The 17544-nt window shown below is 45.0% G+C and overlaps 1 protein-coding gene across 1 annotated transcript in view; it reads left to right on the plus strand.

The window, feature by feature from the left end:
* Positions 1-17544, plus strand: part of LOC118373687 (MAGUK p55 subfamily member 7-like) — a 295718-nt gene that overhangs the window by 119799 nt on the left and 158375 nt on the right. The window contains exon 4 of the mRNA XM_052483289.1: positions 71-189. Coding sequence (XP_052339249.1) covers positions 71-189 — 119 coding nt within the window. The remainder of the gene's footprint in view (positions 1-70; positions 190-17544) is intronic.

Below are 17544 nucleotides of genomic sequence, written 5' to 3' on the forward strand. Positions count from 1 at the left end.
GTATGTTTGTCTCTGTGTGTGATGGGCGCTGACTGCGTGGTTTCCTCCGGTTCCCTCTCTGTGCCTCCAGGTCTGCATGAGCTGCTGTGTGCCCTGCCCTCCCAGCTGCAGCCCCATGTCCACAGCCAGGACGACAGCACCTTTCTACACAACATGTTCGGAGAGAGGAGCCTCCACTCGCTGGTCAAGGTAAACCTACTGTACCCCTTCCTATTTTCCCCTCCTAAGCCTTTAAAGAAGTGTGTGTGTGACGGTCGTGTTAGGATCATAACACCCCTCCTTTTCTTGCTCATTTCCTTTTTTCAAGCTCTTACTTTTTGTCCGTTTTTCAGTGTCTCCCTGTCTCACACACTTTCCCCTTTCTCTCTCTCTCCCTCTTGTTCTAGTCCTGTCTCTCTCATTCCTTCTGTACAAGGCTGTCTTAATGTCGCAACAGGACCGTGTCGGGTCATGTGTCTATGTGAAGAGGTTCTCTGGGCCGGACCAGGCGGCAGGGTTATTAAAACAGAGTGCCGGAGATGAACACACTTGATATCTTTATTTCTCTGGCAGACGGTGCTAATGAGTGAACCATATGCTGTCCGAAGCTTGTAGTCTGTCTGCCCCCCACTGCCCTCGTCTAGTCTGCAGACTACAGCAACACCACTCTTCCCTCTATTTATTTACCCTCCCACTAGTCCAAGGGACAAAGCCTAGGGTTGACAGTATCTTTAACATGTAATTTACAGGTGTGTAGGTGAAGTTCTGAAGTACTGTACAGAAATGTGGCTTTTAAATCAGAGGCAATTGTTGATCAGTAGCAGACAGTTTCTGATCAGTCTGTTGGCTGCGGTCTTTGTGTCATAGACAAGGGAAGGGAGGGGGGAGAGAATTGACATCATATTACCTCCCTCCCCTCAATACATAAACGTTTTCTCTATTAGTGTGTGTGTGTGTGTGTGTGTGTGTGCGTGTGCGTGTGCGCAGGATCCAGGTTATGCTGTGCCAATGCGAGCTGAGCCACGTGTATAAACTCCAGCAGAATTATAATGGTTGCATCCCAAGTGGCACCTTATTCCCTATATAGTGCACTACTTTTGACCAGACCAAATAGGGAATAGGGTGCCATTTGGGACCTAACCTGAGGTTGGGACATGACTGAGGAAACAGAATGGGTTTCCTTTCATGTTGGGTTTGTTATGCATGGCTTTGGACTAAGGCTTTTCACCAGATAATGATGGGTAGGCCTGTGTATGTTCAAAGTCCAGATCGTGTCGGCCCAAAGAAAATGTAATGTCAGATGGCACAGATGTCATTATGGTAATGATTGTGGGTTACATTTCCATAACATTTAGGCAGGCATGTGGCTGGACCTCAGGACCTCACCGAGTGTTTGACCACAGTGGATCATGGCTGATCAGGCTTAATCCCTGTTATACATCTCTCCTGGGGAGGAAACTCTGTCCGTCTGTGGGCCAAGGGTTATGTCCATGTTCCCTCACTGGTTTCCAATTAAACCCTGAATAGCTCTTCACAAAGCCTTTGTCTGTTCACAGTGACAGACCTTCTCAGGCTGTTGAAATTGTCGAAAAGTTAGAATTGTGCAGCCTTGGCTTTTCAGTACCCGTAGTTCCCCAGCAGGGGGAGTTTGTGACGAGAAAGGAAACCTCACCTACCTGTGGCTTTTCAGTACCCGTAGTTCCCCAGCAGGGGGAGTTTGTGACGAGAAAGGAAACCTCACCTACCTGTTGCCAGCTGCGGTTTCAACAAACAAGTGGTGCTAGATTGGACCTGAATTGACTGGAATATGTGTTTTGTGTTTTGGGAAATGCCAGTCTGCTAATGAGGAGCCAACGAAGCAGAGCTCGGAAGTCATTCACTCCTCTTCCTTCTTGTCCTCCTTCCTTCCACCTCTCCCTCTTAAAAACCCTATGAAACGTTGGGCAGTGGAGGTCCGACCAATTAAGAAGCTGTGTGATTGTCGAGGGCTGACAGGATTGGAAGGAGGGGTGGGAGAGGGGCTCGGCGGTGGTTGCTTTTGAAATGTTTAATGTTCTTCGTCATGGTGATGAATTGGCACCACCACTTAGCGATGTGAATTCCACCACCATCATCCGGACACTGAGCCAACCAGTCACTGACGTCCTGCCACCGGCTGCCTGGCACTCACACTGTGGGTCGCGTCAGCTGCAATTTATAAATGCCCACTAGGTATACAGCCTAATGCGGCCTAATTCACCATCGCTACTGTAGCGTAATATATACCTCATTAAAGAAGAATGATGTCCCGCCGCGACCCGACCCGCACAGTCGTGAAGCAGGCCCATAAGTCAGGGTAACAATAGAGGACGCACATTTCTCTTCTTCTGCCAAGACAAGACCATTTATGTGTTTGATTTTCTTTTTTCCACTTTCTCTCTCTCGACTCAAGGAAAGCTGAGCTGAATGAGCTTTCAGTGTCTCTTATCCTCAGCATTGCAGGGAGAGGGGAGGGCTGTTTGATCCAACCCAGCTCTAGACAGACAGGCTGGCCTTTTAATGTGTTTCCTCCTTCCCGTGGGGGGGGGTGATGCTCAGGTGAACTCATGTCTATCGTCAGTGACACACTATTACTTTAAACCCTACTGACCCATCCTACACACACACACCACCCTCACTGCCCGTTCCCAGATCCAGATTCCACCCGTGACTACACAGGGCTGTGAAACAGAGGTATTGGAAGAGGCTAATAGCAGAGAAAACATCCTCGTAATCTGACAAGTTTAAACAGCTCAGCCTGTCCCTGGGCATATGGTAAGCATCATGCCTCACCTGGGTAATTGTGGAGCATCGGATGCCTGGTCAGGACTAGATCCCTAGCGGAGGTAGAACAAGTGTCAGCGACTGAGAGAGAGAAAGGGAATAAGAGAGAGGGAGATTCAGGCCTACTGTACAGTGCATCCTAACCAGACTCTCCTCCTGTCATCCTCCTCTGTCTCTCCTCACCTGCCCTTCCAGACAGACAATTGGGCCCCTAGCGTCTCTGTTAATCAGATTATGTCACAGAGGAGAAAGATGAAACTGATATAATCTTTTGGCTGAGTTCACAGGTGCTACTTCCCGAATGGCACCCTATTCCCTATATAGTGCACTACTTTAGACCAGGACCCATAGGGTGCCATTTGGGACAGATCCAGAGTCCCTGCACAGTGCACTACTTTGCAGGCTTTTCATCGACACGACAACGTCCCCAGCTGTATGACAGAAAGTAGAGCCTGTTTGTGGAACCGCCCGGCGTACGTATCCAAACTAAAACAGACGTTCTTCTTCAAATTAAATTAGTTACTCAAGTGTACTTTCTATAAATTCCTCCCTTTTTACTGTTCCGTCGCCAAGTTCCTCGTACCACAAAAAGCCACAGGAAATATAATACAACGTTCAATTTCCACCTGAATCAGGTGCAGGGCGGTCGGAGACCAACTTTCTGTCAGCAGGCCTTCAGCGTGAGGCCTTCAGCGTGAGGCCTTCAGCGTTAGGCCTTCAGCGTTAGGCCTTCAGCGTTAGGCCTTCAGCGTTAGGCCTTCAGCGTTAGGCCTTCAGCGTTAGGCCTTCAGCGTTAGGCCTTCAGCGTTAGGCCTTCAGCGTTAGGCCTTCAGCGTTAGGCCTTCAGCGTTAGGCCTTCAGCGTTAGGCCTTCAGCGTTAGGCCTTCAGCGTTAGGCCTTCAGCGTTAGCCCTGAGCAGCTTCATTTGTGGTCGGTCACTTTTCCCTTTCATTCTGGTATAGTTAGATGCTAATAGGCTGGGCTTGGCAGGCAATCAGGTTGCGTCCCAACTTCCACCCTATTCCCTATTAACTGCACTATTTTTGACCAGGGCGATATGGCTTTAGTCAAAACTAGTGCACTATATGGGGAAAAGTGTGCAATTTGGGATGTGTCCCCTCGGTCTCCTCCCACCCTGTTATACTTGGAGCTTTTGAAGTGATTGTAGCTGTCTGTACTTCAAATGCTGCACTGCTTTAATGTGACATGGAAAGGTGCTTTACATTAGTTTTAGGTGAAGTCTTTGGTGGATTTGACTAGTTTGTGGTCATTGCGTACATGGTCTCATTTGAACTGGAATTTGATTAGCCTCTTAATATAGTGTAGCCCAGATGGTCAAACACATTCTTAGACTGCAGTCCTAGTCATTAAAACACACCATGATATATGCTACACACAATGTGGGCTGTGAATGTTTCTGAGGAGTGACGTTCAGGACAACGTGTAGGAAGACCAAGGGATTAGCAGCCGTAGACTACCCTCTCCAATCTGCCTCCACCCTACCTCAGACTGTCTGGGCTCTGGGCTTGTAAGCCTATACCACCTGAGAGATCGGCTCGTGCTGCCTGCGGTTGACACGTTCCTGGGCTCGGTGGCCACTGAACCCCCCGTTTATTATTTTGGGGGAACGGAACCTCCTCTCGGGAAGCTTAGAAAACACCTGAGGGGCACGGGGGGAAGATTAGCCTCTGTCTACATCCCAAATGGCACCCTATTCCCTTTATAATGCACATGTTTTGACATACAGGGGAATGGGGTGCAATTGTGTCCGAAATAGGGTGCCATTTGGGACGCAGACCCTGTTCTCTGGGAAACAGGACCCTTGTGTTAGCTGTCCTCTCACGTGCAAGCACCAGTACTCATTGTATGCACCATATACAGTTGAAGTCGGAAGTTTACATACACCTTAGCCAAATGCATTTAAACTCAGTTTTTCACAATTCCTGTAAATTCAAGTAAAAATTCCCTGTCTTAGGTCAATTAGGATCACCAATTTATTTTAAGAATGTGCAATGTCAGAATAATAGTAGAGAGAATTATTTATTTCCGCTTTCATTTCTTTCATCACATTCCCAGTGGGTCAGAAGTTTACATACACTCAATTAGTACTTGGTAGCATTGCCTTTAAAGTGTTTAACTTGGGTCAAATGTTTCAGGTAGCCTTCCACGACCTTCCCACAATAAATTGGGTGAATTTTGGCCCATTCCTCCTGACAGAGCTGATGTAACTGAGTCAGGTTTGTAGGCCTCCTTGCTCGCACACGCTTTATCAGTTCTGCCCACAAATGTTCTATAGGATTGAGGTCAGGGCTTTGTGATGGCCACTCCAATACCTTGACTTTGTTGTTTTTAAGCCATTTTTCCACAACTTTGAAAGTATGTTTGGGGTCATTGTCCATTTGGAAGATGCATTTGGGACCAAGCTTTAACTTCCTGACTGATATCTTGAGATGTTGCTTCAAGATTTTCTACAGGCTTGCGGTCAGGGCTCGTTTTACTGTGGATATAGATACTTTTGTACCTGTTTCCTCCAGCATCTTCACAAGGTCCTTTTCTGTTGTTCTGGGATTCAGTTGCACTTTTCGCACCAAAGTACATTCATCTCCAGAAGACAGAACGTGTCTCCTTCCTGAGCGGTATGATGGCTGCGTGGTGGCATGGTGTTTATACTTGCGTACTATTGTTTGTACAGATGAACGTGGTACCTTCAGGCATTTGGAAATTGCTCCCAAGGATGAACCAGACCTGTGGAGGTCTACAATTTTTTTCTGAGGTCTTAGCTGATTTCTTTTGATTTTCCCATGACGTCAAGCAAAGAGGCACTGAGTTTGAAGGTAGGCCTTGAAATACATCTACAGGTATACCTCCAATTGACTCAAATGAGGTCAATTAGCCCATCAGAAGCTTCTAAAGCCATGACATAATTTTCTGAAATTTTCCAAGCTGTTTAAAGACAGTCAATTTAGTGTATGTACACTTCTGACTCACTGGAATTGTGATACAGTGAATTCTAAGTGAAATAATCTGTGTCATGCAAAAAGTAGATGTCTTAACCGACTTGCCAAAACTATAGTTTGTTAGCAAGAAATTTGTGAAAAACGAGTTTTAATGACTCCAACCTAAGTGTATGTAAACTTCCGACTTCAACTGTAGATGTTAATACCCATTTACACAATGTGCTTATTGTACGTTGACAGACATTAGCAACTGTAGAAAGCTAAAGTGGTTGAATTGACCTTGTTGCTCTTTAGAGTGTATAGTCCTATAGCCTACTTGTTGACTCAAGCCTGGATCATTATTTCTGGTTAAAAAAGCCTGTATCCAAACTAAATCCCCTGTCCTCACAGAAACGTTATACTCCGGTGCTTAGGCTTGCCGTCCAAATATTGTCATTACTGTTTAATGGACGAAAGCAGCGTGACGTTTGAAAGATCATGTTCAATGTACACAAACACGCTGGTTACGGACAGAGGCAGACAGGCGGAGGACAGGGCCAGAATTGAAATTGTGGGGCTGTGATCGGAACAGTAGAGTAAAATGTAGAGCGAGTCGAAAAACTCCCCCCAGTCACAGAGTACAGACGCATGGCCTATTGAGCATAACATGGGCTGGGAACTAAATGATTCCCAGCCTACTAGTGGTTTGGAGGTGGAGAAGACGTGGATTTACCATCTTCAACTTGTTGTCTGTTAGGTGTGAGAACTGCTGTAGTGAAGTGTGTTTATAGCATGAACCCTGTTCTGTTGGAATACACCACCGTTATATCCCCTAACCTCTGACCTGGAACTAAAACACTGCTTCCCAGTTCCTACCACCTCCACTCTGAAGATGTCTGAAGTTTATCCGTCATTTTGTCCTCAGCATTCTCTAGGCTACTAGTTTTATTTACAACCCAATAGCTTCTATAAATCATTTGAATTAGCTTAATAAATGCCACGTGCAGTAAATCGCTGCAGTGTTTTTATTTTACATGTCATGAAACTGGATATTGGAAATTAAAAATGTAAATAGAAACCAAGTACTGTAGTGAAGGTGTTTGACTCATTGGCTGTCTGTATTTCTTTAGGAACTTGGTTAGGTGTGTGCATGTTCCTTCACTGTCTCCTCATGCAGAATAAACAGGGTCTTCTGTGGGGTCCTCTTACCCAGTTGCCAACACTGCTCCCTTTCACTTTCCTAGCTGCATAAGGAATTCTATCCTCGAGCTAACTTAATGATATGGCTGTCACGGCAGGATGGACCTCTTCAATTCAATTCAAGGGGCTTTATTGGCATGGGAAACATATGTTTACTTTGCCAAAGCAAGTAAAATGGATAAACAAAAGTGACTCTCTCTCTCTCTCTCTCTCTCTCTCTCTCTCTCTCTCTCTCTCTCTCTCTCTCTCTCTCTCTGTCTCTCTCTCTCTATCCCTCCCTCTCGCTACCCCTCTTGCTACCTCTCTCTCTCTCTCCCTCTCGCTCTATCCCTCTCTTTAATTAAATTTGCTTTATTGGCATGACGTAACAATGTACATATTGCCAAAGCCTATTTTGGATATTTACAATATAAAAATGAGAATCTAAATTGTCAACGGGACAACAGTAACAACAATAACCAAGGGTCAAAATAACCATACATTCAACAATAACAATACGCATACAGTAGAGGACATGTGCAGGTTGATTGGTCTGTCAGACACTGTCCCTCAACTTATGGCAGGCAGCAATGTAGTGCGCTGCCAACCCACAGCTCTCTGCGTCCTCCCCCAACAGGACGGGTAGCCTACTCTCATCAGAGAGGTCTTTGAAACCTTGAATAAGGGTTTCAAATTTGGGAAAATGACACTCTAAGTGTTTTATGTTTTTGACATCTTGTCAGGAAATGCAGCGCCGTCTCAGGTTCTGCTGTTGTGCAGTGGTTGCACAGCCTTTTCTCTACAGGGAGCCAGGTTTTCCTGTGTTTACCCTTCTCAATGGCAAGGCTGTGCTCACTGAGCCTGTACTTTGTCAAGGTTTTTCTAAGGTTTTGATCAGTAACCATGGTCAAATATTTAGCCACGGTGTACTCTCAATTTAGGGCCAGATAGCACTGCATTGTGCTTGTGTTTCCCAATAAGCAATGTAGTTTTGTTTTGACTGTGTTGTAATTTGGTTTATTCTGATTGATTGGATGTTCTGGTCCTGAGGCTTCAGTGTGTTAGTAGAACAGGTTTGGGAACTCAGGACCAGCTGGATGAGCTTGGCATTGCAGGGCTTGGTAATGAAATGAGTGGGGTCACTGTATTTTAGATGTTTCCAAAACTTAATTGCTCTTTTTTGAGTTTTCATTATTAGTGGATATTGGCCTAATTCTGCCCTGCATGCATTGTTTGTAGTTTTCCTTTAGACATGTAGGATCATCTTACAGAACTCTGCATGCAGGGTTTCAATGGGGTGTTTGTCCCATTTGATGAAATCTTGTTTTGTAAGTGGACCCCACACCTCGCTGCCATAAAGTGGACCCCACACCTCGCTGCCATAAAGTGGACCCCACACCTCGCTGCCATAAAGTGCAATTGGTTCAATGACATATTCAATTAGTTTTAGCCAGATTTTAATAGCTATTAGCTTTTTAATGGCGTAGAATGCCCTGCGTGCTTTCTCTCTCAGCTCATTCACTGCCTCATTAACGTGTTAACGGTACAGGTTCCCCAAGGGGTACCACCCCCCCCCCGCTCAACTGAAACAGTGGCGCACAGAATGCGAAAATATTCTTTGAAATATTTAACCTCCACACATTAATAATAGCTCAAATGAAAGAAACACCATGTTCATCGACCCAGCAAGTCAGATTTCTAAAATATTTTACGGCGAAAACATAGCACATATTTATGTCAAACCACCACCAAAGACACAGCTCATTTAAATAGCCATTTTGTCGAACAAAAGATGTAATCACAAACGCAGGATTAAAATAAAAATAATTCACTAACCTTTTGAAAATCTTCATCAGATGACAGTAATAGGACATGTTACACAGTACATTTATGTTTTTTTCAATAATATGCCATTTATATCCATAAATCTCTGTTTACAATGACGACATGTTCAAAAAATGCTACTAAAATATCCGGAGAAATTATGATAACTCCACCAGATAACAGCAATACACATCATAAACTTTGACTAAATATACATGTTCTACATATAGTTAGAAAGATACACTGCTTCTTAATGCAACCACTGTGTTACATTTATTTTTAACGTTACAGAATTCGTTCACTAGGCAATAATCTGAGACGGCGCTCAGACATTAGCAATATTTCTCCGCTATGTTGGAGTCAACAGAAACACAAAATTACCACATAAATATTCCCTTACCTTTGATGGTCTTCAGTCAGAAGTCGTGCAAGGAGTCATACTTACCAAAAACAGCGTTTGGCTTTCAAGTCTGCGTCTTTGGGTTATCAAACGCGACAAATTCCGGCTGAAATGCAGCCAAAATTCGAGGAGTTGCGCATCAAAACTTCAAAATTACATATTATATGTCGACTAAACTGGTCAAACTAAGTGCAGAATCAAGCTTTAGGATGTTTTAAACGTGCAAAACAATTCTCAACTCGAACAGACAAACTCACATCGTGTAAAGATTCCTGGAACAAAGGGATCTCCAGACGCGACGTGCGCATGAGAGTGCATGTATTTTTGCGTGACCCGAATGTTTTAGCCCGCCAAAGGGTGAGAGGGCGCGCAATTTTCACAATGAAACGCCCCATTGAAAGGAGACATCGCGCTGAAGACATAGAAACTGTTCCCAGATCCGTAGCTGGTTGGGAAGGGTGGGGGCGATGACGTCAAAGTTGGCCCAACTTTACTGCTGACAGAAGGACTTTGGGAGAATGACTGCCCTGTGAGTTCTGCTTTACATACAGACATAATTTGAACGGTTTTAGAAGCTTTAGAGTGTTTTATATGCATATATTAGCAATTTTGGACAGATTTTTTTCTGTTTACTATGGGCACGCATTTCCTCCAAAGGGGGCAGTTAAGGTGTCCAGTTGAGCTTATTTTTAAACCTAAGTAATTGCAGTGTGTACAGTACTCTATATATTTTGTACCAATTGAGAACTTTGGTCTAATTCCCTGAGATCTGGATCTTCTCTGGAAAATCATTATTTGGGGGTTTACTGCCTGGGCCCAGGTCTGGCAGTACTGCTCTAGCAGGTCCAGACTCTGCTGTAGGCCATGTGCTGTGGGTGACAGCAGGCATAGGTCATCTGCGAAGAGTAGGCATTTAACCTCTGAATTGTGGAGACTAAGGATTTTTCTAGAATAGTGGCCAATTCGTTGATGTAAGTATTGAAGAGTGCAAGGCTCAGATTGCAACCCTGACGAAGGCCCCGACCCTGGTTCAAGAATTGTTTTTTTCTTACCAATTTTAATGCTGCATGTTTTGCCAGTATACATTAATTTAATTATGTCATATTTTAGCCCCTACATCACTTTCAATAACTTTGTAGAACAGTCCTGTATGCCAAATAGAATCAAATGCTTTTTGGAAGTCGATAAAGCAAGCGTATATTTTGGTATTATTTTGGTGGACATGTTTATCTATCAGAGTGTGTAGGGTGTAAATATGATCAGTTGTGCGATGTTTTGGTATAAATCCAATTTGGCTTTTACTAAAGACATTGTGCTTATTAAGAAAGTTTAGAACTCTTACATTTATAATACTACAGAAAACCTTCCCCAGGTTACTGTTCACACAAATGCCTCTGTAATTGTTAGGGTCAAATTTGCCTCCGTTCTTAAAGATTGGGGTTATGACTCCTTGATTCCAGATGTCAGGGAAATAACCTACACTCAGGATCAAATTAAACAGTTTTAATATAGCCAATTGAAATGTTGCACTAGTGAGTTTGAGCATCTCATTTAGGATGCCATCAGGTCCGCATGCCTTTTTTAAATTTGAGAGCCTGAAGTTTCTTATAGAGCTCCTGGTCAGTAATTGGGGAGTCCAGTGGATTTTGATTGTCCTTTATAGCTTTTTCTAATCCATTCAACTTCTCATGAATTTGACGTTGTTCTGCTTTTGTGTCAATTTGAACGGTGTTGTAGAGTGTTTTAAAATGGGTTGTCCATAAGTCACCATTTTTTATTTCTAATTCCTCTTGTTTAGATTTTTTTACAAGTTTTTTTCCAATTTTGCCAGAAGTTGTGTGTGTTTATGGACTCCTCAATTAGTATCAGCTGCTTGCTGTTGTACTGTGCTTTTTTTGGTTCTGAGTGTACGTTTATAGAGTTTTAAAGTCTCACAGTAATGAAGGTGTAATTCACCATTATTTGGGTCTCTGTGCTTTTGGTTGGATAGTGTTCTCAGTTTTTTCCTTATAATTTTACAATCTGCATCAAACCAGTTGTCATCTGTGATCTTTTTTTGTTTTGTTTTTTATCCATTTCAATTGTGCTTATTTTTGCCGTTTGCCTGAATATATAGTTGATGTTTTGTACTGCAAGTTTGATGCCTTCTTTACTGTGAGTGAATGTGGTATCCAGAAAGTTATCTAAGAGTGTTTGGATATTTTCGTTACTTTCTGGTATTCTTCTGTGCTGTTTTGGGCCCATCTGTATGAATGTCTGATGTTGTATAACTTACTGGGCTGTGAATGTGTGGTTGTTTCCATGTCTGTTCTTTTGAGGAACAAGGTCATTTGGCTGTGGTGTTAGTGGCTTGACAGTGAACGAGCTGAGAGAGAAAGGGTCAATGTCTGTGATCATACTGTACTGTGGCCAAGAGGTGAGCAGTAGGTGAATCCCCCCAAAGAGTCCCCCCGTAACCTACCATTGACAAAGTACACATCCAGGCTTCCACAGAGCTGCCGTTCCACAGAGCTGCCGTTCCACAGAGCTGCCGTTCCACAGAGCTGCCGTTCCACAGAGCTGCCGTTCCACAGAGCTCCCGTTCCACAGAGCTGCCGTTCCACAGAGCTGCCGTTCCACAGAGCTGCCGTTCCACAGAGCTGCCGTTCCACAGAGCTGCCGTTCCACAGAGCTGCCGTTCCACAGAGCTGCCGTTCCACAGAGCTGCCGTTCCACAGAGCTGCCGTTCCACAGAGCTGCAGTTCCACAGAGCTGCCGTTCCACAGAGCTGCCGTTCCACAGAGCTGCCATTCTACAGAGCTGCCGTTTTTGTTGACGGTGCTGTCAATGTTGTTTCTATGGGGGAGATGAAGACTGTTAGAAACACTAAAGCTGTCCCCTCGTGTGCTCCTTAGATCAGGTAGTGGGCGCATTTGTGTCCCCACAGATGAGCACATTTCCCTGGGCCTGGAAATGGCACGTCTCTTCCTCAAGGGTGGAGAAGATCTCCTCTGAGTAATATGAAGATTCTGAGGGGGGGAGATACATTGCACAAAGGAATACATATTTTTCTGTCAGTCCAAGTTTTTTCCCCCAGTTTTTGAAGGGATCAATTAGATGTTGTAGTTCAGATTTGTACCAAATGATCAGTCCTCCAGAGTCTCTGCCTCTATTGACAGAGCTGTGTTTCTGTGACGGCACAATTACTTCTCTGTAGCCTGTGGGACAGTGAGTGACAATGTCAGCCTTACACCATGTTTCCTGCAGAATGATTACCTCTCTGTAGCCTGTGGGACAGTGAGTGACAATGTCAGCCTTACACCATGTCTCCTGCAGAATGATTACCTCTCTGTAGCCTGTGGGACAGTGAGTGACAATGTCAGCCTTACACCATGTCTCCTGCAGAATGATGACGTCAACATCTTTAAGATTTCTGTTGAACTCCAGTGCTAAACTCTTCAGTCCAAAGGTTGATGAGTTTAGGCCCTGAATGTTCCACATGCTAACTGATAGTGATTTCATGTTGCAAAAAGAAAGAATAGCAGTCAGAAATACAGTAACTACTAACTAATAAGTTGTTAAGAGTGAGATAAACAGGATAACAGCCAACACTTTTCTGTTAAATATATAAATATTCCTATTAATTGAACAAGTAAATTCTAGTACAATAGGTGCGCGTGTGTGTGTACGTCCGTGTGTGTCTGTGTGTGTGCGTCTGTGTGTGTCTGTGTGTGTGCGTCCGTGTGTGTCTGTGTGTGTGCGTCCGTGTGCGCGTAGTGCAGATGTATTGGAGGAGCTGTTTAATCTCAATTAATCCTACAGGGTTCTCCTGTCCTCTGCGTAGCTGCGCTGGTCCTGCTTTTGGGCCCTGTGGAGTGGAGGAGGGCCAGTTCTGGGCCGTGGGGCTTCCTCTCTGGTCTGGTAGGGGTGGTGGTCTGGTGCGGGGTCGTAGGCTGGGCCCGATCCTGTCTGACTAAGCCGATGGAAGTGGTGGGTGGGGCCTGTGGGGTGCGCTGGCTCTGTTGAATGGGCCTGGGGCTCCTTGGTGGTGCAATGGTCTGGTAGGGGACTCTGGGTTGTCCTCTGTCCAGTGCGGCATGGGTTGTTTGTCTACCAAGTGCCATGTCCTTTAGAGACTTGGTAAACATCCCTACTGTCTGCTTCCTTAGTTGGGAGTGGTCGTGCAGGTCTGGCAGAATCTGTGCAGAAGATCTAGGTGCTGCTGTAGGCCCCCCTTGGTTGAGGACAGAAGCACCAGATCATCAGAAAACGGTAGACATTTGACTTCAGATTCTAGTGGGGTGAGGCCGGGTACTGCAGACTTTTCTAGTGCCCTCGCCAATTCGTTGACATATGTTGGAGAGGGTGGAGCTGCATCCCTGTCTCACCCCACGGCCCTGTGGGAAGAAATGTTTTTTTGTCATGTGTTTTCCCCCCAACACCACTTTCCATCAATTTGTATAGCAGACCCTCATGTAATATTGAGTCGAAGGCTTTTTTGAAATCAACAAAGCATGAGAATACTTTGCCTTTGTTTTGGTTTGTTTGTTTGTCAATTAGGGTATGCAGGGTGAATATGTGGTCTGTCGCATGGTAATTTGTTAAAAAACAATTTGACATTTGCTCAGTAGCTTGTTTTCACTGAGGAAATGTACGAGTCTGCTGTTAATGATAATGCAGAGGGTTCTCCCAAGGTTGCTGTTGACGCATATCCCACGGTAGTTATTGGGGTCAAATTTGTCTCCACTTTTGTGGATTGGGGTGATCCGTCCATGGTTCCAAATATTTGGGAAGATGCCAGAGCTAAGGATGACGTTAGAGTTTTAGTATAGCCAATTGGAATTTGTTGTCTGTATATTTGATCAGTTCATTGAGGATACCATCAACACCACAGGCCTTTTTGGGTTGGAGGGTTTTTATTTTGTCCTGTAGCTCATTTAAGGTAATTGGAGAATCCAGTGGGTTCTGGTTGTCTTTCATAGTTGATTCTAAGATTTGTATTTGGTCATGTATATGTTTTTGTTCTTTGTTCTTTGTTGTAGAGCCAAAAAGATTGAAGAAGTGGTTTATACATCTCCATTTTGGATAGATAATTATTTTTGTTGTTTGTTTAGTGTTTTCCAATTTTCCCAGAAGTGGTTAGATTCTATGGATTCTTCAATTACATTGAGCTGATTTCTGACATGCTGTTCATACTTTTTCTGTAGTGTATTTCTGTATTGTTTTAGTGATTCACCATAGTGAAGGCGTAGACTCAGGTTTTCCGGGTCTCTATGTTTTTGGTTGGACAGGTTTCTCAATTTCTTTCTTAGATTTTTGCATTTTTCATCAAATCATTTGTCATTGTTGTTCATTTTCTTCGGTTTTCTATTTGAGATTTTTAGATTTGATAGGGAAGCTGAGGTCAAATATACTGTTAAGATTGTCTACTGCCAAGTTCACACCTTCACGATTACAGTGGAATGTTTTACCCAGGAAATTGTCTACAAGGGATTTGTTGTTGCCTAATTGTTTTGTGGTAGGTTTCCAAACTGCATTCCTTCCATCTATAGTATTTCTAAATGTTACTCAGTTCCTTTGGCTTTGATGCCTCATGATTGAGTATTGCTCTGTTCAAGTAGACTGTGATTTTGCTGTGGTCTGATAGGGGTGTCAGTGGGCTGACTGTGAATGCGCTAAGAGACTCTAGGTTGAGGTCAGTGATAAAGTAGTCTACAGTACTACTGCCAAGAGATGAGCTATAGTTGTACCTACCATTGACTACGTACATACCCAGCGATAGAGCTGCAGGAGTTGTGACCTGTTTTTGTTGGTTATGTTGTCATAGTTGTGCCTAGGGGGGCATATGGGGGAGGGAATGCTGTCACCTGCAGGCAGGTGTTTGTCCCCCTGTGTGCTGAGGGTGTCAGGTTCTTGTCCGGTTCTGGCATGTAGGTCACCACAGACTCGTACATGTCCCTGGGCCTGGAAATGATTGATATTCCCCTCCAGGATGTGGAGAAGATGTCTTCATTAAAGTATGGGGATTCGAGTGGGTCGATATCGGTAGCACACAGGAGGACATTTTTCTCTGTTAAGATAATTTCCTTTTGAATTTCTAGCCAAATGTAAAATGTTCCTGTTTTGTTTAATTGAATGGAGTGAGTTAGGTCTACCCCCTAAGTCCCTTCCCTGTTTCACACCTGGTAGTTTGGTGGATGGGACTACCAGCTCTCTGTAACCTAGAGGGCAAAGATCTCTCTCTCTCTCTCTCTCTCTCTCTCTCTCTCTCTCTCTCTCTCTCTCTCTCTCTCTCTCTCTCTCTCTCTCTCTCTCTCTCTTTCGCTCTCTCGCTCTCTCTCTCTTTCTCTCTTTCTCTCTCTCTCTCTTTCTCTCTTCTCTCTCTCTCTCTCTCTCTCTCTCTTTCTCCTTCTCTCTCTCTTTCTCCTTCTCTCTCTCTCTTTCTCCTTCTCTCTCTCTTTCTCCTTCTCTCTCTCTTTCTCCTTCTCTCTCTCCTTCTCTCTCTCTTTCTCCTTCTCTCTCTCTTTCTCCTTCTCTCTCTCCTTCTCTCTTTGCCTCCCTCCCCAGTGCATCTGCTCTCTTAATAAGCTGTCACATTCTCCAGACATTTTCATGACAAATGAGAGTTGAGCGTGTTCCTAGCAGATCCGGAGTTCTGAGCAGAGCTTAGGCGCCGTGCTGGCCCGGGCCAGACCTCCCTCCTCAAGGCAAGATGCTCATTCTGCGTCAGCCACCTCCGGATAATTTATTTTGCCCAGGCACGGAGGAGCAGGTAGTAACTAACTAGCTACACTTCAATACAAGTCTACCCCAGCAGCAGTCTGTTGTCCCTCAGCAGTTTACAATGCTGTCTATATTACCATTTTATGACGAGTTTAAGGGTTTCATTCCAAGTTGTTCAGGGCCTTGAGCTAATATCAAAGTATTTGAGACAATGCCTGTGGCAATGTGATGGTTGAGGACCATCTCCAGGCTCTGTCTCAGACTTCTCCTTTCTGGTCAGGTCACCATGCCAGACCAGATCAGACCATCTCCAGGCTCTGTTTAGGACTTCTCCTTTCTGGTCAGGTCACCATGTCAGACCAGTTCAGACCATCTCCAGGCTCTGTCTCGGACTTCTCCTTTCTGGTCAGGTCACCATGCCAGACCAGATCAGACCATCTCCAGGCTCTGTTTAGGACTTCTACTTTCTGGTCAGGTCACCATGCCAGACCAGATCAGACCATCTCCAGGCTCTGTTTAGGACTTCTCCTTTCTGGTCAGGTCACCATGTCAGACCAGTTCAGACCATCTCCAGGCTCTGTCTCGGACTTCTCCTTTCTGGTCAGGTCACCATGTCAGACCAGATCAGACTATCTCCAGGCTCTGTTTAGGACTTCTCCTTTCTGGTCAGGTCACCATGCCAGACCAGATTAGACCATCTCCAGGCTCTGTCTCGGACTTCTCCTTTCTGGTCAGGTCACCATGTCAGACCAGTTCAGACCATCTCCAGGCTCTGTTTAGGACTTCTCCTTTCTGGTCAGGTCACCATATCAGACCAGATCAGACCATCTCCAGGCTCTGTTTAGGACTTCTCCTTTCTGGTCAGGTCACCATGTCAGACCAGTTCAGACCATTTCCAGGCTGTCTCTGACTTCTCCTTTCTGGTCAGGTCACCATGTCAGACCAGATCAGACTATCTCCAGGCTCTGTTTAGGACTTCTCCTTTCTGGTCAGGTCACCATGCCAGACCAGATTAGACCATCTCCAGGCTCTGTTTAGGACTTTTCCTTTCTGGTCAGGTCACCATATCAGGCCAGTACAGACCATCTCCAGGGCTCTGTCTAGGACTTCTCCATACTGGTCAGGTCACCATGTCAGACCAGATCAGACCATCTCCAGGGCTCTGCTGTAAGCCGACCGGTGTGAGAGAAGAGGAGAACACAGCCAGCCAGCCAGCCTCACCCTCTCTGGTGCTGGGAGACTGAATGGGGTAACCAGGGTTCTTGGGTAAACACAGACTGACAAGCATTTCTGTCTCAAGCATGCACATCTGTCTGTATGTGTGTGTCTGGTCCCCTGGTCTGTTTCCCCTGCATGGTACAGTCCTCCTCACAGTGTCTCCCTCCATGCTGAGAGGGGTTGATGAGGTGTTCTGAAGTTAGTAGCTGTAGTGATCTGAGCCACCAGTGGATACTGGAGATGTGGATTCTTGATACTGGATACACTTCATTGGGTCCTGCTGGAAAATGGAGCGGAGGGGTGGAGGGATTGAAGGGGTTGGTGAGTAGATCTGTGGAGTGGTCACGTCGAGTGCCTCTGGCCAGACGACATTTAGCAGGAGTTCCAGGCCTCCTCGCTGGCCCCACAAGCCGAAACACAATCCAGCCCTCTCTCTCTTTCCATCTCTCACTACCTCTATCTTTCTGTCTGTCGCTCTCTTTCTACAATCTTTTTCCTTCTCTC

This window comes from Oncorhynchus keta, chromosome 28 (assembly GCF_023373465.1).
Source record: "Oncorhynchus keta strain PuntledgeMale-10-30-2019 chromosome 28, Oket_V2, whole genome shotgun sequence".
In the NCBI taxonomy this organism is placed as follows: Eukaryota; Metazoa; Chordata; class Actinopteri; order Salmoniformes; family Salmonidae; genus Oncorhynchus; species Oncorhynchus keta.